Source organism: Girardinichthys multiradiatus, chromosome 19 (assembly GCF_021462225.1).
Source record: "Girardinichthys multiradiatus isolate DD_20200921_A chromosome 19, DD_fGirMul_XY1, whole genome shotgun sequence".
NCBI lineage: Eukaryota > Metazoa > Chordata > Actinopteri > Cyprinodontiformes > Goodeidae > Girardinichthys > Girardinichthys multiradiatus.
This window is the reverse complement of record NC_061811.1, coordinates 12,670,943-12,697,390: the sequence shown is the minus strand read 5'-3', so window position 1 is coordinate 12,697,390 and position 26,448 is coordinate 12,670,943. Positions and strand designations below refer to the sequence as shown.

The following is a 26,448-nucleotide window of genomic DNA, read 5'->3' as shown; positions in this document are numbered from 1 at the left end:
CTTTCTAAAACCTCAGCAGTCTGCAAACACTAAAAGAACTGTCTTTTAAAAAAAAAAAAAAAAGAAATCACTATTTTTATAAGGCCAGCTTTTTCTACTGTATGTCGAGCTCATTGTTGGTGGGTTGACTTTATGTTTTATAAAACGTTTACATGTTTCCTTAAGGGTGGCAGACCTGAAATGTCTTCCTGGCCAACCTCTAAAGGGTACAGAGTGGACTTTGGAGGTAGTGATAGGAGCCATGGTATTTTTGGTGCTTACTGTGGTCCTGGTGTGCGCTGTGCAGAACAGTGGAATAAATTTTGACACCAGTTGCTGGAGCCGCAACCACAATTGTCTTTCTAGATGCTTGTAAATCTGTTCTCTTTTATTCTAGCTGTAAATCTTAATTTTTTTATAGGGACCTAGTTAATTTGCTCTTACCATTAGACAAGTACGACAACATCAGAAACAGAGCAGTTGTCTACCAAACATCTTCTTTTTCCTCAACATCGCACAAAACACTTTAACTGCAGTCACTGTAGCTAATACATAAATACTTGCTTGATTTCCTCTAGAGTTGTATATATTTATCATTTGTAATATTTTGTTTTTAAATGGACAAAATGCTATAGGAAAATGCATCTAACATTGAGTGAACTAGTATAGTCTGTTCCATCAAGAGCAGGAAAGGAGTTTAAGAAACCACTCATCGAGGGTCCAGCAGCATCAACTGCAGCCATTTCACAACACAAACTCATATTACATAAAAACATGTCTGGAAACTATTCTTTCTGTACTTTTTGTGAATTGTATAAATATTTAAGTAGTTGAAAGTTTTTTTTATTTTATATTATCCTTAATAACTCTTTGTGTTACTGCTCTTAAATACCTTCATACAATATGCTGTGTTTTTATTATTCACCATATTCAGTTACTACTGCTGTACATACATGATGTAACTTAGTGAAACTGTTTTGGAATATAATGCATTTACATCATAAAATGCCATGCCGCAAAATTGCCAAGAAATATACGTCAGTATGAAAAGTCTGATGCCTGATTATGTGTAAATTGTTTTTAATAAATGTTTTGACAATAACCAAACCGGTATGTTGTAATAAAACATTAAAATGTGCTTTGTGTCATACTGACATGTTAATTGTGATAATTATGACATACAGCTACAGATCAGTTTCATGGAATATAAGAATACAACATGAGACTAATGGCAAAAACGGATTTTTAAAACTGAAATGTTATGCTCGGTTTTTAGCAGTCATTGAGAGCCTCCACATAGAGGGTAGGGCTGTTTAAGATCATTGCTAAAATACCTGGGTGTTCAAAAGATGCTGTGTCTAAGCATTTAGTGGAAAGTTGAGTGGGAGAAAAAAACCGGATGGAAAAAGTTGCAAAAATAACAAAGGGATAATAAAAGACAGAGGATTGGGAAGCAAAGCTTATTCAAGAGATATTCAAGGAATAGGCTGGATTTAGTGCTGTAAGAGCCACCACACAGACAAATCCAGGACATGGGTGACATGGGGGAAAAGGGACTGTGTTGTTCAGTGGGTTAGTTTGATTATGGGATAAAAGTAAATTTGCATTTCATTTGGAAATGATGGTCCCATAGTCTGCAGGAAGAAAGGCGAAGCAAAGTATCCAAGCAGCTTTAGGTCCAGCGTGAACGTTCCACAGTTAGTGATGATTTGGGGAGCCATGTCATCTGCTGATGATGTCAAAAGGAAGATTAGACACCAAACCCAACAGGGCAGAAATGCTAAAAGCTGCAACTAAAACAATCTGGGCTTCCTTAACACCTCAGCAGGTCCATAGGCTAACTGCTTCCATGCCACCCCACACTGATGCAGCAATTCATGCAAAAGGTGCCCATACCAAGTATTGAGTACATATGCAGTTTTCAGTAGGCTGACATTTCTGTATTGAAACCCTTTTGTATTGCTTTTTTGTAATAATCTAATGCCTGAGAAACTATATTTTTGTTTTTTTATTAGCTATAAATCAAAAATGTACTGAAATAAACACAATGTAACACTATGTATAAAGGACCTAAATAGTACATGAGTTCCACTTTTTAAGATGAATTACTGAAATAAATTACTTTTAGTACTGTTAAAATAATAAAACTTGATGTTACTGAGATTCACCTGTAGGTTTTTTTGATTACTTTTCTTAAACACCACAAACACAAAAAGACATAAATAATGAGGTTTTTATTTTATTTTTACATCAACTGTCCTTACAACTTTTAAAGCTCAAATTTAATGAAGATACTCTGATGATGAACTCCCTGCAGATGAATCATTTGCTTGCATATGCCATGATCTGCTCCTGAAAAGTAAAAAAGGCAGAACATTAAAAACTACATGCATTAGAGAAGTGTGTTAAAAGAGACTGGCAGTGCCTAAACAAGACCTGTAAACTTGTGAACTTGCAGCATTTAATATGGAAAAATGTCACTTTTAACTTAGTGGCTCCATAGTGAAACGCCTTCCTGAGCAGTTACAGTTGTGTCGGTCTGAATCACTTAGTAGAAAATAAAGCCGTTTCACATGAGCGGTCAGTAATAAAAAGGAGTGTGAAAACGCAAGCCAACCCCACTGTCCGCTGCCCCGGGGCCAGCCGTGCACCCCACCCACACACTTTTGGTAACACTAAATTTGGGGCTAAACTTAGATGCCATAGTAGTAGGTTCAGAGCCCTTAAAATTATAGACACCGCTACAGTAAAGCTCCATGTAATCAGAAACGAGGGCGGAGGGTGGGGTCATGGTGTGGGCGGGGCTTTTGGCTTTACAGGTGGTTGATGTTCACAGAGCGAGGACCAAGTCCGCTCAGATGTGTGGACGCTTACTTTTAGAGTCGGCAGCATGTTGGTGGCCTGCAGACCGAAGGTGCGTAGGAGAACCACAGGAGCTGCGTTGGTGGAGTAAAGGCGCTTCATGAGGTCAATGGCAGTCATCATGGGCAAATTGTGTCGCTGACGCTCCGTCTCATATTCTAACAAGTACTGTATTGCTCCTGTGTGGAGAAAATTTTTAAGTTAAAGCACTTTGAAGAATAAAGCTAGTTATTTATTGGGATTTTCTAGTCTAACACGAGGTAATGCATAATTGCAAAGTGGAAAGAAAACCTGTACAGACTGATTCAATATTTTGTAGAACCACCTTTTGGTGCAATTTCAGTTGCAGGTCTTTTGAGGTAAGTCTCTATCAGCTTGGTACAAGGGACTGAACATTTTGCCAATTTCTCTTTGCAAAACAGCTCAAGATCAGTCAGTCTAGATGGAGAGCATCAGTGACCATTGTTTTGCCACAGAATGTTTTATTGGAGTGTGGACTTTGACTAGATCATTCTAAAACATGAATATGCTTTGATCTAAACCTTTCCATTGTAGTTCTGGCTCTGATTTGCAGAGTGAAACACTAATAGTTGTACTGTCAACAGATTCTCCCACCTGAGGTGTGAATCTTTGCAGTTCCTCCAGAGTTACCATGGGCCTACTTTATCCATATTTCATGATGATGGTATAAACAGAGGTTTATGAAATGTTCAAAGCTTAGGTTATCGTTCTGTAACCTAATCCTACTTTAAAATTATCTGTCACTTTATATTGAGATTAAATTACACACAGGTGGGCTGTATTTACCAGTCAGGTGACTTCTGAAGGTAATTCGATGCCCTGAAGTTTATTTAGGGGTATTGGAGTAAAGGAGGCTGATAAATGCATACCACACATTTCAGATCTTTATTTGCAATATAATTTTAGAACTGCATATCTTTTTCCTTCACAGGTATGCTCCACTTTGAGTTGGTCTATCTTGTAAATTCCCAATCCTATACACTAATGTTTGTGGACAAACTATAAAAAAGTTCAAGAGGTGTGAATACTTTCTCAAGGCACTGCCTTTGCAGTTTTCTAATGGTTTACTCTAAGAAAATGTATGTGATTACAGTAAATATTATCTAACCGACCCAAAACATTTTGAATAAAAAGTCAACTCAAATTCTCATTTTCATATTTGCATTAAAGTAACTGAGTAAAGTTCTTCTGCAAAAATCAATTGCCAGAAAACCTGCTGCTTTTTACAGATTAGAGCAACACAGTGTGTTTTTAGCTGCGGCCATAGAAACCTGCTCAGAGCAAACCACTTGTTGTGTCTTTAGAGATCTCACTGACCCAGGTCTTTCCCATTAAAAGCTGCCTGGCTCAGGAGCTGTGTGAGGCAAGCCACATCCCCGAAACCCAGGTTGGCTCCTTGACCTGCCAGTGGATGGACACGATGTGCTGCATCTCTTAAAACACAGACATACTGTCATGTACGTTATACTTTTCCATTGACAGTCAATATTTAATGCTTTCATGCAGGAAAGGAGCTAAAAACGGGAGCAAGCTTTAAAAAGCAAATATGAAATACAGATTGTTTTTTGCGGGTCTGAAGCTGTAATCTGCAGACTGTTCTCATCTTACCCGATAAGAGCCACTCTGTGCCTGATGTACTCTGATGCGTGACCTATTCCCAGCGGGAACATGACCCTGCTCTTTGGGCCGATTCCCGCCACGCTTGGTGGAAGCTGCCGCGGTGAACCAGCTGACGGCATGATGGCTGACAGCGCGCCCCGGAACAGAGCTCCGGCTGTCTCAATTAGGTCTGACTGATTCTCATTGCTCCACTGTCACAGACATGTTCACACAGAGACAGACAAGTTTGCAAGAGAGAGAAAACGCACATTATTTTCATGAGTGGACAGACAATCTAGCTGACACATGGAGTAAAGCAGAACTTCAGGCCAGTGAAAGTGCTCCCCACTCCCTCCTTCCTAACTAACTGGTTTGGCAGGGCCTCGGGAGCTGGGTTAATTAAAAGAATATGCTGGCCAGGCTATGCAGTTGAATTAGCTCTGTTTGAAAAACATTCCATGCAGTAATGGTCGACACTGGAAGACCACAGGTTTAATTAGCAAACCAGGCCTGAAACCAAACGTGACTCAACCGTGGTGACCCCATTCATCAGCAGGCCAAGTAAAAATAGCCAGCTTGGGAAAGCAGAGGTTCTCCAAACATAGAATAAAACAAACATAGGTATATCATTCCTGCAGGAAAATTATTATTTTATTTGGCCCAAACTCCAACCAAGATGTTTGTGTGAGTCAGTCAAAAACAGGTCAACATGCAGGTGTTTGGAGAATCCCTGCACACAAATACAGAGTTGTTGCTACATCTTACTGACAGACATGAAAACTGACTGTAAATAAAACCAAAGTCAGACTCACAAAGGCAGAGTTGACGGCATCGACAAAGCTCTCCTCATCCAGCTCCAGCAGCTCCTCTGCCAGGCGATGGCCAGTTGACCACACCAGTGAGCTCTCTGTGTCAGAAAGCTACAGAGGCACCCACAGAGGAAGGCATCATATGTAACACGTAGATACGTCACAAGAATTACTGCTACTGTAAAAATGAAAAAGATTACCGGTAACATCGCTATGGGTCCAGTTGGGAGAAACCTTTGCCATGCAACGTTGTTCTCTGTGGACTGCAACACATCAGCCAATGTATTCATTTTGCTGCAATGTATTTTAAAGTTACAATGCTTTGGAAAAATATTCATACCCCTTGAAGATTTACACATTTCAGGATGTTGCAACCACAAACAAAGTAGAAGGAAAATGAAACATTCTTAAAATTTGTTTTTGTGGCGTGCATTTCCTTTCAGCCCCCTGATGAAAATTAAAAAGAGAGATGATATTTCTCCTATTTTAGCTTCCCTTCATTGGCTCCCTGTAAAATCCAGAATAGAATTTAAAATTCTCCTCCTCACATATAAAGCCCTTAATGATCTAGCTCCATCATACATCAGAGATCTGATGGTTCCATACGTTCCTAACAGAGCACTTTGTTCTCAGACTGCAGATTTACTGGTGGTTCCAAGAGTCTCTAGAAGTAGAATGGGAGGCAGATCTTTTAGTTATCATGCTCTTCTCCTGTGGAACCAGCTCCCAGTTTTAGTCCATGAGGCAGACACCCTGTCTACTTTTAAGGCTAGGCTTACAACTTTCCTTTTTGATAAAGCTTATAGTTAGAGTGGCTTAGGTTATCCTGAACTATCTTCTTTATTTTTTACCTCTGTCGTCTTCCCTCCCTGTTGGTTGGAGTAAGGGGGGAGTCAGGTTTAGCCTAAACCGGCTCAGTTATGGTTGAGTTACAAACACACCCTCCATTTCTGCTACCTGTATGACCCCCTCTCTTTTCCAAAGGTTATAATCAGTCTGACAGAGAGAGGTATCCCAATCGTTGTGGTTTTTAGTATAACAATGACCATCAGTGGGCTCTAGATGGACAAACTGTCTACTTTTAAGGCTATGCTTAAAACTTTCCTTTTTGATAAAGCTTATAGTTAGAGTGGCTTAGGTTATCCTGAGCTATCTCTGTAGTTATGCTGCTATAGGCTTAGACTGCTGGAGAACATAATGACCACTTTCGCTCTTTCTGCTACATTCTCACACTACTCTCCAATTTTGTATTACTTGCTGTTATTTCAGCTTTTAACCTTGTTCTCTCTTTTCTCTTCCTAGAAGCTACACCTGGCCTGACTCTGTGTCTACCTGTGACACCTTTCTGGAGAGGGGAATCGTCCGAGTTTCTGCTGGCAACAACTTAATGCTCACCCTCTACCGATGATCCACATAGCCCTGTCTTTTAGAGTTTAACCCTTTGTCTCCCCTAGACATGGCGATTGACTGAGCTTAACTGTAACTAATTATGTGCTCTCTTTCACACTCTAACCTTGAAAATTGGCTCAGAGTTTATCTGTTCTTTCTTTCTAGGTGAAACAACTAAAGGAGCTACATCCATTAACATTTACTTTTCCTTCCCATAGAAAGTACTCCTGGATCACTACTTCTTTGTTCTCTTTGTGTCTCTGCTCTGTTCTTTCTCTCAAACCCCCAGTCGGTCGTGGCAGATGGCCGCTCACACTGAGCCTGATTCTGTTGGAGGTTTCTTCCTGTTAAAAGGGAGTTCTTTCTCTCCACTGTCGCTACATGCATGCTCAGTATGAGGGATTGCTGCAAAATCAACGCCAGTGACTGTCCACTGTCTCTACATGCTCATCCGGGAGGAGTGAATGCTGCAAGTCACTGACTGGATGCAATCTGCTGGGTTTCCTTAGATAGAAAAACCTTTTATCCAATTTGAATAAATAACTGAATCTGACTGCACTGTTCAATGGTTAGGATTAATTGGAATGTATGTACCTGATTTTTGTGAAATGCCTTGAGACAACATGTGTTGTGAGTTGGCGCTATATAAATAAACTGAATTGAATTGGACCCAATGCTTTGTAGAACCACCTTTTGCTGCTACTACAACTACCATCTTTGCACATCATTTTTAGCCTCTGCTGAAGAAAAGCATCCCCACACCATGATACTGCCACAACCATGTGTCACAGTGGGAATGGTGTGTTAAGTGTGGTGTGCAGTGTTGCCCACATGCAATAATTTAAACATAGGCCACAAAGTTACCTTTTTGTCTCATCCGACCAAAGGACCTTCTTCTAGCTGTGGAACAGTGCTCTGTGAGATGTTTATAGCTTAGGATATTGTGCTATAGCCTAACCCTGCATTAAATTCTTCACAGCTTCACCCCTGACCTGTCTGCTGTGCTCCTTGGTGTTATGTTGTGTTTTCACTAATGTTCTCTAACAAACCTTCACAAGGCTGCTGCAGAATGAACTGTCCACAGGTGGTTTTCATCTACTAATCAGATAGATAACCTCTGGATAGCACTGGATTTTATCTAGGAGTATTAGAATACAGGGGACTAAATGTATATGCACACCACAATTTTCAAACTTGTTTGGTTTTTTTTTGCTTTGGAAACCATGTATTATGCACAAGTGTATGTTGACCTATCACATAAAACCTTATTAAAATACACACGAAATACCTCTGATAGACGTAGCACTGCAACCAGAGCAGACTGGTCATAATTCCACTTGACTGTTGGTATTCCCAGTTTCTGCCTCACCATTGAGTTTGGCCCATCAGCACCGATCTGCAAAACACAAGAGGAGTAAAAAAACTAAACAGATAGGACAACAAGAAAAACAATTGTCTTTATGATTCTATTTAATTTACCAGCAGCTTTGTCTGAAGAGTTTCTCCATTAGCCAAAGTGACCTTCACCCACGGAACGGACTCCGCTGCGTGATGGGGCGTTGGCCATGTATACTTCACCACTTTAGACTTGTACTTCACTTGCACGTTTTCTGACAACAAGAACACAAAGCATGTGACTACTATAGATATATGTATAAATATAGATGCACGAGCACACACATACATAAGAAGCCAAAAGAAAACCGTTACTGAAAATAAAGCTACAAAATGTGTGAGTTTCTCACATCAAAAGCGGTAAAATTGGCTCTATGAAGGCATCATCTTACTAAATCACTAATTTGCTACTTTAAAAGAATGAAAGGAAAGGATGGCTAACTTGCAGCCAAAGTGGGGAAAGATCTATAAACTACCCCATAAAACACCACCGGTTTTCCTCGCTGGCACGTGTTGGCTGCCAAGCTTCGCATTTGACAATCTCCTTAATGGCCTTGGCCTGCCGCAATACACTGACTAATAGTGTTTATCTACAAGCACGTACCTCTGCACTTTGAAAATGCTGCCAGCTTCTTAGATTTTTACACTGAAGCTGCTGCTATTCCCAAAATATCAGCATCTGGACATCCCACACATCCGCAGAGCAGCTACTGGTTCCTGCCACACGTTTGTCAAATATGGGTTCTCTCTGATCAGAACGCAGGCTTACATTTTCCATGTAACTGCATCTTCAGCATAACATTGCGATGACTAAAATGAGAGTAGGGACACATGCGAGGCACATGAGGCGAAAAACGTGCCACGACCACATGCTGCTGTTTGGTGTGAAATGTTGAAAACTGTTTATAAATATGACATTTGAACTGTCAAGCACACAGCAGAGTACAGTTTTTATTTTCTCAGATGTCAACAGAACTACACACTGTCAGTGACTCTGTGTGCCGGGGGGGGGGCAGAGCTTCGAAGCACATGGCAACTTTAAATAGGTCACTGGACCAACGCACGTGTCCTCGGAGGGTGCCGAGATGCTGCACTTCCCAAAATGTGGGGTTTTCATTAAAGTTGCAGGAAAAACATGTATGGCTCCAGGAGTTTGGCTTTAAAAACATTCACAGGGAGAGAAGACAAATAAAACCTAACCTTAGGACAGAAGGGGATGCATGCCGTGCCAGAATCAACGCCCATTAGGCAAATTGGACAGAAAATCCTGCTTCAGTGTGGAACTTCATGTTTTATTCACATACAGCAAGGAAAATAAGTGCTAAACATGTTAATGTTTTTCTCAGTTAATATGTTTCTAGTTATTAAATACGTAGTAGGTAAACCTGGTAATGATACCTTCAAGGCATCTCCTACATGGAGAAACTGGCCCCATGCGTCACTCAGGTGGGATTTTAATGCATTCTTCTAAACAAAATGTCCTCAGAAATTGAACGTTCATAAGGAATCTTCTACAGTTCAGTTCTTCCAGTAGTTTTTTAACTGGGTTCAAATCCGGTCATTCTAGCAGATTTACTTTCTCTCTCTGAAACCAGTCAAGAGTCTCCTTGGATGTTGGTTTGGAGTCAGTGTCATGCTTCCACCTTTGTTTCATCTTCAGATTCTGATTAAAAATGTCTCCATTCATCTTTCCTCAAGTAAATGAAGTCTGTGAGTATCAATCTAAGAACACCATAATGTCCCCACCTCCAAGCCACTGGTGGTTGGTTTTTGTGGTGATGTACATTGTCGTTCCATCTCCAAACAATGTGTGCAGACTTCAGTTTTGATTCATGTGACCAGGTTAACCACCAAACACTGCACATCTCTTCTTTTTTATGTATATTTAATGTTGACCAGTCCTTGTCCGAATTTATCCTAGTAAAGTCTGTCAAAGGTTTTGACAAAGTTTTTTGTCCACAGGTCAGGTCCTCATTCAGCTGAAACAAAGCCATTGAAAGTCAACTTTATTTAGGCCATTGGATCAACTACAACCACCTTTCAACCTTATTTAGACATCAAAAGACATCTTTCTGTGGATGTCTTTTCCCAGTTACACATTGTAGACAGAAGGCATAGTAGTCTTTTCTTTGTGTATTGAACAAAAACGGATCAGGGGGTATATTCTACCAGTATTTCATCGGTTTGTCCAAATGTTCTGTAGCAAACTTTAATCGAGCTTCAACAGGGTTTTTCTTCAGCAGTGGAGTCTTGTGCTGCCATAATGGTTGAGTGCATTAGGGATTCTGTTCATGGAAAAACGTTTTCTGCCAATTCAATGTGTCCTTGAAGCTCTCTGTGAGTGACCCTTGGCTCCTTGGACAACTCTTCTGATTATCTTGAGAGGAGCACCCTGTCGTGGGTGGTTTAGAGTGAAATAGGGTTTTCAATTCTTGATTATGACCCAAATGGAGCTCACTGTATTAATATAGTTGTGAAGGTCATCATGACATGCCTCTTGTTATAACCCGGTATTGAAAAACCCATTTATAAGCCATCAGTTACATTTGAACCAGCCCTTATTAATTTGTACTGAGTTGGTATAGAATTGTTTTCTAAATACTGACAGCTTTCTTGAACTTTTTCCATCCTGTTTTCTTTATGTGTTCAATACTCATTCCCTGTGATATTCTACTTTTTCACACAGGACTTATTTTTTTATTTATTTGTGTTGTTTTCCTTTGCATGTATGGATTATGGGAATCGTTACAGACTTCTAATGTGAATGATAATGCTAATGTCAATATGCCAATTAGAAATATATCCACTGGAGAAAATGGTGATGTTTTCAATACATATTTTTTTTGCTGCTCCCTGTACTCACCAGGCAGTGCGTCCAGCTGTCTGGTGATTGCAGCCACAACAATGTCATTCTCCACAATGTATGCCATCTCGTCCAGCAGATCCTCCTTATCGAACGTGATCAAGGCATCAGAGCAGGCATCCCAAACCTAAATGAGAGACTCTTTACGCCTTCGGTATACAAGTCCATGTTTGAACACATCCCTTCTATTCTCTATTTATAGCTGGAGAGGGAGAAGTGGCGTTTCATTGAGCTAAACACATCAAAGCTGGAAGTCACAGTAAGTGGTTATCATAAAGATGGACAGCTGGCTTCACCTTAATGGAGCTCTGTGGGGCCAAGGACCGAAATTACATTTGTGATGTGGATATGTTTTTGTCAAACACTAACTGGGAAACACAAATAAAAAAATGACATGTTTGTTAACATTACAGAGTAAGTCAATATTTATTCACAACCCAAAAGTGGCATAATGAGATATAATTTTGAGCTAATGTCACTCCAACCCTGTTAGAGTCAAACACGAGGGCGTGAAAAGTGTTTGCACAAGGTTAATCCTCTCCTGGACGGTGACTATGGTGACAAAACCCATCATTCTGCAGTAATATGCTGCTGCGCTACTTTTTTCCCAACGTGCCATAAAGTAAGGGGATATACCCCACAGAAAAACCACTAATGGTTGTTGGTTTGCAACTTGTGATAAGTGGTTGGGAGGAAAGATTTACGGAGACCAGCCCAAAAATTGTTTTGCTTTTGTTAACTGCGGGTAAAATGATGCAGCTTTGGGGCTGAATAAGTTATTGCTTTTTGTGCAACATTTAGAGAATATTCTACCTTGGAACGTTATCGAACGAAATGTGGGAAAACTGCACTTGCATCCTGTACAAAGTTCTCAGAGCTTCATGGACATTTAAGGAAGACTTTAGTAGCTGGAAAAAGTACTATTTAAAGCTGACCTTCGGTGCATATTTTCCAGCTCTATGGTTGACATGTACATGACTGAAATTTGAGTGGCAAACAAGCCAAAATGGTGATAGAAGAGTGAAGGTATAATAGGAGAGGTACACTACCATAATCACTGTAAGGCACTGCATGATGACATCTAGGACCCAAAGAGAAACCCTGCGGTTAAATGTTTGGTACACAGCGACCACATCTGACAAGAGGCACCAAGGCTGTGCCCACAGCCGTAAAGTGGGTTAACTTTGCAGCAAACAACCACTCAGCTAATCTTTCATCTTCTCCCCGTTGTTCACATGAATCTTCATAATTAGAAGATGTGGAGAGGAGGTAGCAATTTGAAACATCAAAATGATTTACTCTTCATAGAAAACATGGGTTTAATAAATAAAACTTGCACACTCAGAAAGCCATCCAGCGCTTTGAATGTGCCCGATGATGGCCTTCTTTAAATATAACTCAGGTTGTTTGGGATTTAGGGTGCCACAGGCGCAGCAAAGCTCCTGAAAATGGGCATAAATTGCACAAGGGAATGAACGAAATGCATGCTCCACAAAACCACCTTTTGCTATTTTAATGCGAACAATTACATATCGTATGCATGATTATATGATGCAGCATTGTGTTGCCTGCTGATTAATCTGGATGAATGAGTACAAGCTGAATGTCATAGATTTTTCTCTCCACTAATTGTACGGTGCTACGTCTGATGGATGACAGAAGTACATATAGTATGCCAGTAAATCTGAAGGTCTGGAGAACACATTAGGAAAACTTTAAGCTGCGTAACAAGAGAATTTGTTGAGATATTTTGCATTACAGAGATATTTTTAACTGGAAAGGAACCTTTTCTAAATATCTGACTAAACAGCGGAATAATGTTATGTAAGTTGCCTTATAAATGTATTTATATCCAATATTTTGTAATGTTACAATCATAAACTTTTGGGGAATCTGGTGATAAACCAACCAAAGTAGTGTATAGTTGTGAAATGAAAGAAAAATGATACATGGTAGCTGTAAAGTTTTATAAACACCTACAATATAAAATATGCAACATGGGTATAGAACCATGATTTTATTTAGCTTTTTAAGTTTCAGAACAAAGCAAAATTTTTAACTTGTACAAAGAGATAATCAAGTTAACTTGATTAAAATATTCCATCTTTATCAGAAGAGATAATGGTCGTCCCCCTTCTCCTGACATTTCATGCAGATATTGAAAAGAATTCTTAGAAAATTGCTAAAATTACAATTTTTATTGCATTTAGATTTAAGAACATTGCTTAGTTCAATATCATTTTTGACCAAGGTAATTAAGAGCCACTCTCGAGGGCCTTAGAGCCACATGTGGCCTCTGAAAACCCTGGTCTATAGCAATGAAATACATTGAAGTATGTGGTTTTAATGTAATAAAAAGTGAAAACCTTCAAGGTAATAAGTACTTTCCAAGGCATTGTGCTTTAATATGATCTTGCATAAATAAAATCAACAACTGTTTGCCATAATTACGGTAGCATATCAATTTACCTGCATCCTTTTATAGGGTTTGTATCTCATCCTTGTGATGTGCTCCCATGCTCCAATACCTGCAAAATAATATCTTAACATTAAAAATATTCCTGGCAATAATCTGCAACTAAAAATATAAAATTTGTCAAAAAGAAATAAAACATGTAATGGAGGGTTCAATGGATAAAGCAAACTTTATAACAGTCATAAAGTTTTCTTTTGCCACACTATAAAGACATGGTGAAACAGAACATCTTAATTATCTTCAAACTGACTGTATGATGTTTGTTAGTAAGAAGCCAGAAGGATAGTGGCTCCATAAACAAGTTATTGGTGAAGCTTTTACATTTTGCGTAAATGCCAGTGGAGGGCATCGACGTCAGAGCTAAACACAGTTTTTCATACAGTGTTTCGCATTTATTCCTCCACATCCGGTGCTGTATTTATTTCAAATATTATAGTGACATCTCACAGTCCAAAGCAAATAAAATTTTATCCTAACCACCCTCGAAAGGATCTGTTTGAGAAAAAAAAAATCTTATGCTGCATTTGAACGTTTAACATAACAGAAAGACAAGCAGAGATTATTTAAGATTAGGCATTGGCTAGTATGAAATTCTTAAATTTTGGTAGAAATACCAACACAAACATTTATAACAAATGTATAACACAATCTAATAGTTTATATTTAAAACAGAAAAACCACAAGCATTCCTGCTGCTGCTAAAATATTCTATAATTTTACAATTATAACACAATGAGGTATTATTGTACCGATGGAAGGACACCCTAGGACACGCCAAAACGCAGTAGAGGAACTTTATATCCCGTTTTGCCTTGTATTGACTTGGGTTCCCCTAGAATGAGATAGAGAGTCTCACTGAGGAGAGAGATGTCTGGGTGTCCCTAATGCACCTGTGGCCCCCAGAACCCAATCTGGGATGAGCGGAAGACAATGGATGTATGGATGAATGGAAGGATAGATGGGCACCTACAACAGGGTTAACTATAACATCAAATTCTATTTATTTTGATGCTGATACATTTACTTCACCAAAAAATAGAGAGCAGCAAGCTGACATTAGCTGGTTAAGAGATATCAGCTTAGGTAGAGCCTGCAGTCAGCTGCTTAATAGACAAGTCGCTTGCCAAATTTAGGTTTAGTGATGAGTGGTGCCCATGCAGCTTCGATACCATGACTGTTCCTGTTATTGATGACTGGAAATTTTTCCACACAGTTGAATTTGCCTTTGTTGTAAGTGAGAGAAAAAGAAAGTAGCTTTCTCTCAGCCTGCTGACCAGCAGTGCACAGCAACAGGTTGAGTGGCAGCATTGTATTATTCTAAAGTCCATAAAGAAACTGAAAACACCAGTTTCACTGGTACATTCTCTGGCAGCTCATTAAAATTACTTTAACCTGTAGGAGAAGTACAATGGAAAAACATTTGCGGTTTTAAAACTTTAACTTTTTTAAGTAATGTTACAATGCTAACCAGCCTTTGGCTACTTAAGATAAATGCAACCTATGATGTGCACAGCAGTCCATTTAAAATATGCATGCATTTTTGAAATTTACGATAGTAAGTTTAAAAGACAATCAAGTCCTTTAAATCCTTCACTCTCACTTTCCCTGACTTTAACCTTTACAAATATCTTTAACAGTGTTCGGAAAAACCCCTTGGCTACTGGGACACCGATCCCTGCTTAGCCTGGGTAACTGAATGTCTGATACCTAACTTACCACGTGGGGCAATTTAAAGGTCACACACACACCAAAAACATAACCAATTTGGTAATTAAATAAGATCTAAAACATCATATCTTAAAACATGACTCCTTTGTTTCAAACTGTGGATCTTACCGCTGAGGAGAGCGGCCGATCCTGGACTGATGGAACTGACTCTGGTGCTGTAGGTACCAGGCACTCTATCCATTACTTTCTTGTGGCCTGCTTCAAGTAGCAGAATCTTCTTCCCTGCCAGGTTGGGATCCATGCCTATGAGAATTATAACATATAAATTATATATACTGCATCAAAATGACAGCCTGCACATATGCTTAAGCCTCAGTTACTGCAGCAGGATGTGCGATTCGAATGTGGTATAAACATAATTTCCAATGCTGCTTTATTCTTAGGGGGATGATCATCTTTAATGAGTCTTTATACGGCTTTCTTACAATATTTTTGAAAGCAAATTGCCCATATTAGTACAATAATAAGTCAGACTCACCCAGGGAGCAAGCCATTGCAGATCCAACCATCCCTCCCCCGGATATAACCACATCATATACCTCAGTTTTGGAGGAATCTCTCCCATTTTCTGAAAACACCAACCCTCTCCTGATGATATTTAAAGCATATAAGTGTTTCTCTGTTATAAAACATCGACCCAGTCCGTTTAGGGCCAGTGGCGCCTTTGTGAGCATTATTCTGTCTTCAGTCTGTTTTCACATAAACCTAAAAGCAATCAGTCCAGTTTGAAAGTCTGAACGCCGTCATATAGCAACGAGAGAGAAAGTCTCTCCTTGAATGTGTCCTAATAAAGGCAGCTGTGTCCTCTCTGTAATCCAGCCATGTTGTGTTGACAAGCAAGCGCTCCACAAGAAATACTTCCGGCTACCCGTCCAATCACAATCGACGTGACTTACGCTTCCAACGACTGACGTTTTAGCGTCTGTCCACAGGTAGTGCTAAAGCTGCCTAAACCCGCATTTGGTTCGCTTCAATCGCGTTAAAAATAACTTAATAATTTTTTGAGTTAAAAAATACATTTTTTACTCAACAGATAAGCCGTAGAATACCTACAGAAAGTTTGGATTACGCTTCGACACCGATAAACACTTCCTGGAAGTTGTCGGTTTCCAGGTTGGTAGCTCATATTTGTTTCTTGGTAAATGTTATCGACTCGTATTGCTTGTTACTTGCCTTTGAACGTTAAAACATATATAACAAGTGTGCATACTCGTATAAAAACAGAAACGTAGCTCTGCTTCCGTACATAGTGCCGAATCTATTTTCCAGTTCGCTGAGAGCGCTGCTGTGTTGTTGCCATGCGCTGTTGCCATGGTAGCACACGCAGAAATGGCGCCGCGCACTGGACTCTTCAGAGTTTTGACATGCCTTGTCACTCATTACCAGCGACTAATCAATTTGTTTTATGATTAAAAGTATTTAGACAGTTGTTAGTCATCAGTCTCCAACGAGAAGTCGTATTCCCTACATGGTTTGTGGCAAACAGAAAATGAAGCTTCTTATTGTTTTAATAATGGCTTTCTTCCTGCCACTCTTCCAAAACGGTAGGGAAAGAATATGCAGCTGTGCCACATTCTTTCCATTTTCAGGTTATGGATTAACCAGTACTCCCAAAAATATTTTTAATTTTATTGTATGTATAAACCTAACCCTTCTCTAAACATTTGCACAACTTTATTTCTGACCTGTGTGTTGTGTTCCTTGGTTTTTATGATGTTGTTTGTTTACTAATGTTGTTGAAGAGTAAATTATGCAAACATTTGTTCTATTTACTAATTTGTCCTCTTCTGAAGGCAGTTAGTTGCATGGATTTTATTAAAGAGTATCAGAGTGAAGGGGGTAAATATAAATAGGACTTAACTGAACACTCAAAGCATCTTTACACTAGAGCTGCATTTACAAACGCTCAGTAAAACACACTGAGGTTTCAATGTGACAAAAAGTGAAAATGTGTAAGGGTATGCATACTTTTATAAATTCCAACAAATCAATCTTCAAACATTTAACACAGACACGATTTGAAGATTGTCTTGACTAATGGTTAGGTGTGACACCTAAACCTATGAGCTAATTATTGCTGTGCTAATAGTTTTTTTTTTTAATCTCTGTTTATTGTCAGTCTTTTTGTTTGTCATTTCCATATTTTTTCCAGTAATGTCTGCATGTTGTCAGTAATTCAACTTTATTTTGGCTTTGTTTCACTATATTCTTTCTGTCTGTTTCTTTGTTTTTTGTTTGTTTTGTGAGACAGAAAAAGAAAAATGTCAAAATGTGACACTTTGCTGGAGGAAGGACTCCAAACAGAACTGATTTTCAAGGCTCACCTTAAGATTTTGAGAATGGCCCTTCAGCAGCAGCTGCAGGACACAAAGAGGAAACAGACAGAAGAGCTCGATAAAAGGATTAATCAGAACACTCTCTTTTCAACAGACACATCTCAAAAGTATGAAGAAGAAAGGTTAGTGTGTGTGAAGCCCACAATTTGCCCTTAGTTTTATGAAATTTATAGTTAATCTACTTAAAATGTGTTTACTGTTTTTCAGATTTGGAGCAAGGAGATCCACTCCTGCATCTTTTCTTATTTCAGACAAAAAGACCTCCCTCTGTTGTAAACAGAGGCCTAATCTGTTTTCTCTGTCACTGGTACCTTCAGCAAACTCAAAGCGCTGTTCTGTCAGCGCTCAGCAGTGTGAAAGGTGTGCTTCATCTAAAACAACACAGCAGATAAAAGAAGAGGAGGCTGAGGCTGAGTGCAAGAAAACGTTTAGCGCTGTCCCTGTCGCAGGCCATGTTATTCAGCCCATCTACCAGGAGATGATGGAGCTCAGAGAGAAGGAAAGGAAACAGGGCCATGAGCAGAGAAAAGAGTTCCTGCTCTCCATTCAGAAACCTTTTAGCTTTGAGCAGAGAAACAAGAACAAAAGGGAGAAGGAGACAGCAATAGTCTCAGAGGATCCAAAAAACAGTGTTCCTATTCGGAAAACGTCCCACAGAAACATGAAGGATTTAAGAGAAGATAAAGGTAGGTTTTCTTTTTCACTGGAATTATATTGTTTTCAGATACATACGGTTAATCAAATATTGCAAGTAGGTCAGATCAATTGAATGCATTGAACTAAATTGTATTCCATTCGATGAAGTTGAGTAACTAATAAAGATTTAGGAGGAAAACAGATTTAGATAAAGGGTGATAAATATCTAAAACTCTGGTTCTCCAAATTAAAATCCAATATTTTACACAGTTAAACCTGAGGAGCCAGGCAAAGGTGATCTCTGAAATATTCATAAGCTGCATCAAGGCTTCATGGGAGGCAAAAAGTATTCATCAAATTTGTAGTAGATCCATTTTGTGCTTTTTTTCTTAAATAGTTTATCTTCCTGAAAAAATGCCTGAAAAGTAAAGGTACACATTGATAAGAAACTTGTACCACAATAAATTTTTTAAACAAAACAAAACGAAAAAAAGCTTATATCTAATCTCTAACTAGTATTGAATGTTTTTCCCATTAGTAGGCCGGGACCACTTATCTTTATAGAAAGGTTTTAAAAAGTTTCTATTTAAAATCAGAAAATTTTCCATCATACTGATCCTACTGTTAAAGTTCCTTTTAATGAGAGGCAACAAAACGTGCCTGGCTGATTCAGGTTTTTTGGGCTGTATGGTGCATTCAGTTGCGCAACGGTACCCCTCCCCAACCTGCTGCTGTACACTGTCGGTCAAATGTTTAAACCATGACTCCTTCTCCGACTCTTACTATAAAAAGACAAATTTGGCTTTCAGAAAAATTTCCAGTCGCTAAAAACACAGAGTCATGGTGTGGAAACTGAATGAGCACGACTATTGCTGTTCAACATAATAATGATATACCATATAATTGGAAAATGTTGGCGGTGTGCTGCTGACTAAATGACTAAAACTCTTGCAATAAATGCACATTTTCCTGATTCAGGCCCCTGCCTCCAACACTCTCTGTGACTTTATGCATCTCTGAGACTGTCAGCTGTGTCCATCCTTCAGGCTTAATATCTTATAAGCATGCAATGAGTATTCATGACACTTCGAATGTAATAATGTCAAATGTTGTATTTACAGACAGCTCTTGACCATATTTTTACGATATATTGTGCAGCTCTAAAACCCACTATTACTCTTATTAAAGTGACGCTGTTTTAAAACAACTGTTGACAAGCTTCTAGCGGCACATCTGATTAGCAGCCAACTACAGGTTCTATTCTAGCATATATACTAATTCAGCAGCTAATAATAGTTTGTTTTGCCTCTGTTATTCTGAAAAGGGTACAAAACCAAAAAGGTATAATCTTCTTTGCAGGAAGCATGTTTTCCACTCAAGTTAATAACATAACTGTAATAATAAACGTGGTATATTATTTTGACTGTGACTATGTCTCAAAATAAAAGCAATTAAAAAATGTGTGCAGCACCTTTGATTGATGTTACACAGAGACATGGAGATGATGGTGCTCAAATCTCTGCGCAGGTCAGCAGGAAGTTTGCAGAAATATCCACACTCAAATTATTTTAAAACAACAGAATCTAGCTCAGGCTGGCTGCCAGAAACTTCGCAGCGCTGATCACACCAGGAGAAAAAAGCTGGGTTTCTTGGATCAGGAGCCAAGCTTCAAACCAAGAATCATCCCTCAGGTCCCAGATTTTAAAAAGCTGCACAAGGATTTGCAAACAGAAGCACTGGAGAAAAAGCAGAGTCAAGATGTGACAAAGTGTCAGCCCTTCTTCCTGAGGACATCTGCTCTACCAGAAAGGAAAAGTTTGAAGATCCCAGAAAGCTCACAGGTAAACCTCCTTTAAGAAGACGATGCATTTTCTGTAGTTTAAAATTAATGTTATAAATCAGAATCATTTTGTTTTCTTCACAGAAAACTATTTGGTGTGCGGTGCTTGCTGAAGGCATAAATATGCATTTTTAAAAAGATTATTTGAAATATGATATCAAATACAGTTTAAAGTAATTTATTCTAAAATAAATGTAAAAGATAAAGCTGGTCTTCTTGGGGTTTATGTTTAAAAAGAACTAGACAAGCAGAGGACATATAGACCTCCAACACACCAGATGGTTTCATGTTGTAGTTTTGCACCACATTTTTTAAGTCTCTCACACCTTCTCTGCTTGATGGATAGTTTGAAACATATCCACCCACTATGTTATCAAGCCTGCAACAGAAAGAGGGATGAAGAGAATACAAGATAACACCCTGCTTGCTTCTACACCTGCAGAAACGTTCATATTAACAGCTTTTTTACCGAAAAGTGCATGTTACTTATCAATGCAAGATGTATTTAGTGGTAAATGCGGCTCAATATTGAACATTTATGTATCTGTTAACACCTGAATCTAAACACCTGTGGGTCTGAGTATGAGCGCGCTTGTGTATACAAGTTTTCTCCATAAAAATGTGCAATAGTGAGTGTGAGGAGCCACAGACCTGCCCCCCTGGACCTTAGTCCTGGACAGATACGGAGGAGGTCCGAGCCAAAGACATCCAAAGGCCTCCCAGAGCACAGGAACCCCAGGAGAACCACGGCCGGGACTACCGTAACCCCCCCAGTGAAGAGCAGTTGAGAGTCCCAGAGGAACCACTCAGCAGCCACAGCGCAGAAGCCCCAGGGAGCTGCAGTGACGAGCCCACAGGCCCCGCCGGCAGCCGTCTATGTCCAAGCAGATCCAGCCATGGAACCAGAGACCCGAAACTCCAGGACATATCACACCCCAAGATGAGGCCTGACAGAGCCCAGTGGTCCAGGCCCCGGCAAGCAGCCACCGGGAGTGAGCCAGCACACACCAAAGCACCCAGCCCCGGATACCGAGAGCCACAAGTACAGGGGCGGGCAGTGACACCAACCAAGTGTGGCAAGGAGGGAATAGGCTGCACATTTGATGGGGGGCCTAAACTGATCCAGGATAGGGAGCAGCCCAAGACCCAACCAGACATAAAAAACAGGCACACACATTTACAATCACACATTCCCACCCTCATGCGTACACATAAAAACACTCACACCCACGCACCCATCATAAAGACAAACAACAATAGATGTCATACACTCAATCACACTCCACCTACATACTACAGGTCCTTCTCAAAATATTAGCATATTGTGATAAAGTTCATTATTTTCCATAATGTCATGATGAAAATTTAACATTCATATATATTAGATTCATTGCACACTAACTGAAATATTTCAGGTCTTTTATTGTCTTAATACGGATGATTGTGGCATACAGCTCATGAAAACCCAAAATTCCTATCTCACAAAATTAGCATATCATTAAAAGGGTCTCTAAACGAGTTATGAACCTAATCATCTGAATCAACGAGTTAACTCTAAACACCTGCAAAAGATTCCTGAGGCCTTTAAAACTCCCAGCCTGGTTCATCACTCAAAACCCCAATCATGGGTAAGACTGCCGACCTGACTGCTGTCCAGAAGGCCACTATTGACACCCTCAAGCAAGAGGGTAAGACACAGAAAGACATTTCTGAACGAATAGGCTGTTCCCAGAGTGCTGTATCAAGGCACCTCAGTGGAAAGTTTGTGGGCAGGAAAAAGTGTGGCAGAAAACGCTGCACAACGAGAAGAGGTGACCGGACCCTGAGGAAGATTGTGGAGAAGGGCCGATTCCAGACCTTGTGGGACCTGCGGAAGCAGTGGACTGAGTCTGGAGTAGAAACATCCAGAGCCACCGTGCACAGGCGTGTGCAGGAAATGGGCTACAGGTGCCGCATTCCCCAGTCCTGGGCTACAGAGAAGCAGCACTGGACTGTTGCTCAGTGGTCCAAAGTACTTTTTTCGGATGAAAGCAAATTCTGCATGTCATTTGGAAATCAAGGTGCCAGAGTCTGGAGGAAGACTGGGGAGAAGGAAATGCCAAAATGCCAGAAGTCCAGTGTCAAGTACCCACAGTCAGTGATGGTCTGGGGTGCCGTGTCAGCTGCTGGTGTTGGTCCACTGTGTTTTATCAAGGGCAGGGTCAATGCAGCTAGCTATCAGGAGATTTTGGAGCACTTCATGCTTCCATCTGCTGAAAAGCTTCATGGAGATGAAGATTTCATTTTTCAGCACGACCAGGCACCTGCTCACAGTGCCAAAACCACTGGTAAATGGTTTACTGACCATGGTATCACTGTGCTCAATTGGCCTGCCAACTCTCCTGACCTGAACCCCATAGAGAATCTGTGGGATATTGTGAAGAGAACGTTGAGAGACTCAAGACCCAACACTCTGGATGAGCTAAAGGCCGCTATCGAAGCATCCTGGGCCTCCATAAGACCTCAGCAGTGCCACAGGCTGATTGCCTCCATGCCACGCCGCATTGAAGCAGTCATTTCTGCCAAAGGATTCCCGACCAAGTATTGAGTGCATAACTGTACATGATTATTTGAAGGTTGACGTTTTTTGTATTAAAAACACTTTTCTTTTATTGGTCCGATGAAATATTCTAATTTTGTGAGATAGGAATTTTGGGTTTTCATGAGCTGTATGCCAAAATCATCCGTATTAAGACAATAAAAGACCTGAAATATTTCAGTTAGTGTGCAATGAATCTAAAATATATGAATGTTAAATTTTCATCATGACATTATGGAAAATAATGAACTTTATCACAATATGCTAATATTTTTAGAAGGACCTGTATATACTCCCAGGTCCAGGTGCTGATACCCCATAGGGACAACCAGCCCCCGGACCCAGGAGGTGGTCAAGGACTGGGCACCCCGTCAACCCCACACCCAAACCCCAGAGGTGCCCCAGGATGCCGGCTACTCGCCCTCCCGCACGGCACACCGAGCAGCCTGGCCAGCCCCTCCACCTAAGCGAAGCCACATCTCAATCGGCACTGCACACTGCCCAACCAAGACCCCCTCGTCGGAGCCCGGCGCCCCCCTCAGCCGACGGATTGGGCACCGAAGCCAGGGACCGAGATCCAAGGCAATCCAAACGATCCCGAGAGGATCGAAAAGCCAGCACCAGACAACCCCCAAGACCCGAACCCCGACCCCAGCCCAGATCCCATCCCTCTCCCGGCCTGCTCCCTCTCCCGGCCTCCGACCCCAGATGGCAAACAGCAAACGGGGGTGTGAAAAGACCCCAAGCCTACCTCCGCCCGCTCAGATGTGGTGTTGATGCGTGTTGTTCTAGTGTGCATTTAAAAAGAAAAACGGGTGGGGAAGAGGGTCTGCCACGGATTGTATTTTTAATTTCTGACCAGCTGATCACAGATCCTGGCTATTTCTAATTACCAGTAACATTTCTTTACTTCTGCAGGTTTCTAAAATTAATAATCCCAGAAACAGCAAGCCACTTGCAGCCCAAACACTGATATCTGCAGACACTCTTCCCACGTATATCACAGATGCTGTGAGGCAGCGCTGTGCAGCCATCAGGTTAGTTCGATTGTTAAGCATACACAGAGTTCCTAACGCTGTATTTATCCAACCTCAAATTTCTTGATTTTTTCTGGAGTTTTTATATTGGTAATTTAAGCACAAAAAAATGAGATTTTAAGTACTAGATTAGTAATAAGGTATTTTTTACTATATATCTTTTATCAATGTTGGAACCCCCGTTTATGACTAAAACAAATCAGCTTTATTTTAAAATGTGAGTCGTGGTCTTTTAAGGAAAATACTGGATTGACCTACATTAAATACAGGTTCTTTAAAGCACAGTTTTTGAAAATTAGTACCTGTATTTGTTTTTTTCATACTCCATGTTATAGTTGCCATATTTATCCAGAAACCAAATTTTAGGCTTCTCTGAACTTTTTAAGACTGTATGGGAAACCTGTATGCACAGTACATTTATTATCTGGTTGCCTAAACACAGAAAAACAAATTATATCCCATCTATTTATTGCTGTCTTTATAGAAAATCAATAGAGATGAGGGAAAATAAAAATCAAGAGAGTGCAGAGTGGTTAAAAAACTACCAGATGAGATCCCAAGCAATGAAGAAGACTGTAGTTCTTCATGCAAAGTTGCTGGACCCCCACAGTAGCCTGAAAGACGTGTGTAACGAAAATCGACTGCATCATCAGTGAGTTCTGCAACTTTCAACTTCTGCACCTTACATTGCAACAGCCACACATGCTGGGAACAGTAGTTAAAACTGTAATCTTTTCTAACTTAAAGGGAAGCTGATCTGCAAAGAACGAGAGATTACATGAAAGAATTACGAGACATGAAGGCCCGGGTTCGTGAGAGACCTTATTTGTTTGAACAGGTGAAACAGGTAAGTTACATAAAGCTGACATTTTACTACAAAATGCAACAGATATGCTTGTTCTGTAGTGTAACTTTGAGTTTTTCTGGCAGAAGAATGCAAAGGCCCATGCAGAGCAGACATACAGGAGAAAGCTGCAGAAAACTGGGATAAAAGAGCAGTTTGTTGAAGAAACTGGAGAATCATTCAGATTCGATTACGCTGCATCTTATACGAGTAGCCACGGCTCTGAAAAGAAAATTCAAAGCAGGTAAACTGAGTTTTGTGCAAGCTTTATTCCACTGCTGTGCAGTACAACTGCATCCTGTAACACACGAATAGCACTGGTGCCTGAGAGCCAAGGACTTCATGTGGTTTGGTCGTATTACATTACATAATTTTCTGAGCTCTGCCTGCAGTCGGCGGAGAACAAAAAAAAAAAACCAGAACCAAAAGTTCGATGTAATTACAATATAGGCATTTTCTAACCCAAAATGTCTGATTTAGGGAGGAAAATGTAGACGATGGGGAGAAAATTGAAGATGTGGAAGAGAAGAGCGTGAAGTCCAAAGGGGAAGAAATGCCATGATCAAAAAGGTTCAGGAAGTGCTGAGATTTTGTGGTCTCCACTAGAAAACAACACTGATTAAAAAAAATGATTCATGTCACAGCGAACACCAAGGACCTGATTGTTTTGGAAGTTCACCTATAAGTTATGAAAATACAAATCATGTGAAGTTTACACTTTAAAATGTTAAGAGCTAAATAAAAATAAAATGCTTTACAACTCTATATGTTCATGAGTAATTGATGTGTTACAAACCTGACTTTCTGAGATATTAACCATGCATTTATTGTTGTTTGGTTCTTTATTTGCTTTTTAGTTCTATCAATTAGGCTAAATTAATGGATTCACTGATCAGCCCCTGAAATACATCTAAACATTTCCATTCACACATAAAAACTGAGATGAACTTCACAAAAGATTTTTCTGGAAGATACTGCAGCCAGCAGATTTATGGGTGATACTTGAGGGTGTTAGGATTGGGTAGAAGAAGAGCATCTACCAAAGGCTCCGGGACAGATTTACTATCAGCAAAATTTAGTATCTGGTTGCAAATCGTAAATAGCGCCTGTGAGAGTGTCTATTCCAAAACTGAACAGATCTGCAAACAAAAACATCAACAGCCCAGTTCAGTAGTGATCAAAGCCATCTTAACAGCAGCTGTAAGAATTACCACAAAGCCACAGAAAAGCAGGCTTATTTATTATTAAGAAGCCACCATATACACCAAAAAAGCTAAAATCTTGTTTGAAAATAAAACTTAGTCATGTCACAATAAGGACTTACCTAACTGCGTCCTGTCCATCCCAGGATATCTGTAAACACCATCTGTGCCAGCGAGAAGTTTACATACGCTCACCATGTACACAGTCATATTAATCTGGGGCCTCTAATGATGCATTTGAACTCTTGTCAGGGTGGTGTGTTTACACAACATGCAACTTCAATGAGACAAATTGGGCTCAGTGCTGGTGGTGCAGGGGGTTAAGGGTGTGACCCTTGTACAGAGGCCTTAGTCCTTGAGTCAGGCTGTCGCAGGTTTGAATCCCAGCCAGTTGACGTGTATTGAAAAAAACATGTGAAAAATAAATGCCGCCAGTTTCTAAAAACAAGAAATGGGTGCACAGGTTTTTACTTCGAATGGATTTTGTCTAAACCACACAGGTTCACATGTATACATACAGGTTAAAATATTTACCTGCAAGTGTTCCCGAGCAAGCGGCAGAAAATATACGTGCTACTGTAGCCATCAACAAGGTTCTGGTGTAGTTCTGGCTGGATATTCGACCACTCTTTTTGTCAGAGCTAATTTAAATTTGTTGTTTTCCTGTTACAAACTCCACATTTAAGCATAGTTCATACATTGTCAATAGGCCTGTGGTCGGGACCACTCCCAAAGCTTAAATTCAGCTTTGTTATCTGTTCCAAAACTGTTAGAACACTCAGCTGTTGAACACCCATTACACCCACTTTTTGAAATGCACCCACTGGTAGCAAAACAGACCCCACAGCATGATG

General features: G+C 40.1%; 2 protein-coding genes across 8 annotated transcripts; one reads left to right on the top strand and one right to left on the bottom strand.

Moving 5' to 3' along the window:
• Window positions 1-2,198: 2,198 nt before the first annotated feature.
• coq6 (coenzyme Q6 monooxygenase) lies at window positions 2,199-16,440 on the bottom strand. Of its 5 annotated transcripts, none has more exons than XM_047345326.1 (12): window positions 16,368-16,440; window positions 15,230-15,364; window positions 13,387-13,445; window positions 10,918-11,044; window positions 8,139-8,269; window positions 7,948-8,055; window positions 5,471-5,533; window positions 5,274-5,381; window positions 4,471-4,673; window positions 4,180-4,295; window positions 2,854-3,020; window positions 2,199-2,331 (listed from the first exon to the last, which is right to left on the bottom strand). In XM_047345326.1, the coding sequence occupies exons 1-12, from the start codon at window positions 16,432-16,434 to the stop codon at window positions 2,302-2,304; spliced, it is 1,314 nt and encodes a 437-aa protein (XP_047201282.1). In that variant the 5' UTR covers window positions 16,435-16,440; the 3' UTR covers window positions 2,199-2,301. The 5 variants fall into 5 exon arrangements, with proteins under 5 accessions (XP_047201282.1, XP_047201283.1, XP_047201284.1 ...); XM_047345327.1 differs by having other exon boundaries at window positions 16,295-16,411; XM_047345328.1 differs by lacking the exon at window positions 16,368-16,440 and adding an exon at window positions 16,332-16,356.
• Window positions 16,009-25,157, top strand: fam161b (FAM161 centrosomal protein B). 3 transcript variants are annotated; one of them, XM_047345320.1, is made up of 10 exons: window positions 16,009-16,053; window positions 16,155-16,234; window positions 17,373-17,579; window positions 17,665-18,143; window positions 19,621-19,934; window positions 23,430-23,548; window positions 24,033-24,200; window positions 24,296-24,395; window positions 24,479-24,636; window positions 24,873-25,157. In XM_047345320.1, the coding sequence occupies exons 3-10, from the start codon at window positions 17,383-17,385 to the stop codon at window positions 24,952-24,954; spliced, it is 1,617 nt and encodes a 538-aa protein (XP_047201276.1). In that variant the 5' UTR covers window positions 16,009-16,053; window positions 16,155-16,234; window positions 17,373-17,382; the 3' UTR covers window positions 24,955-25,157. The 3 variants fall into 3 exon arrangements, with proteins under 3 accessions (XP_047201276.1, XP_047201278.1, XP_047201277.1); XM_047345322.1 differs by lacking the exon at window positions 16,009-16,053 and having other exon boundaries at window positions 16,100-16,234; window positions 24,482-24,636; XM_047345321.1 differs by lacking the exon at window positions 16,009-16,053 and having other exon boundaries at window positions 16,103-16,234; window positions 17,369-17,579.
• Window positions 25,158-26,448: the final 1,291 nt, after the last annotated feature.

Bases quoted from the DNA above. Each gene is read 5' to 3' on its own strand.
- fam161b (XM_047345320.1), top strand. From the start codon at position 17,383: ATGTCAAAATGTGACACTTTGCTGGAGGAAGGACTCCAAACAGAACTG. The intron at 17,580-17,664 runs GTTAGTGTGTGT...ACTGTTTTTCAG, and splicing joins CAAAAGTATGAAGAAGAAAG to ATTTGGAGCAAGGAGATCCA. The intron at 24,201-24,295 runs GTGAGTTCTGCA...TCTAACTTAAAG, and splicing joins GAAAATCGACTGCATCATCA to GGAAGCTGATCTGCAAAGAA.
- coq6 (XM_047345323.1), bottom strand. From the start codon at position 15,795: ATGCTCACAAAGGCGCCACTGGCCCTAAACGGACTGGGTCGATGTTTT. The intron at 4,296-4,470 runs GTAAGATGAGAA...CTGTGTTTTAAG, and splicing joins CACAGAGTGGCTCTTATCGG to AGATGCAGCACATCGTGTCC. The intron at 3,021-4,179 runs GTCAGTGAGATC...TTCTCCACACAG, and splicing joins TTTTAATGGGAAAGACCTGG to GAGCAATACAGTACTTGTTA.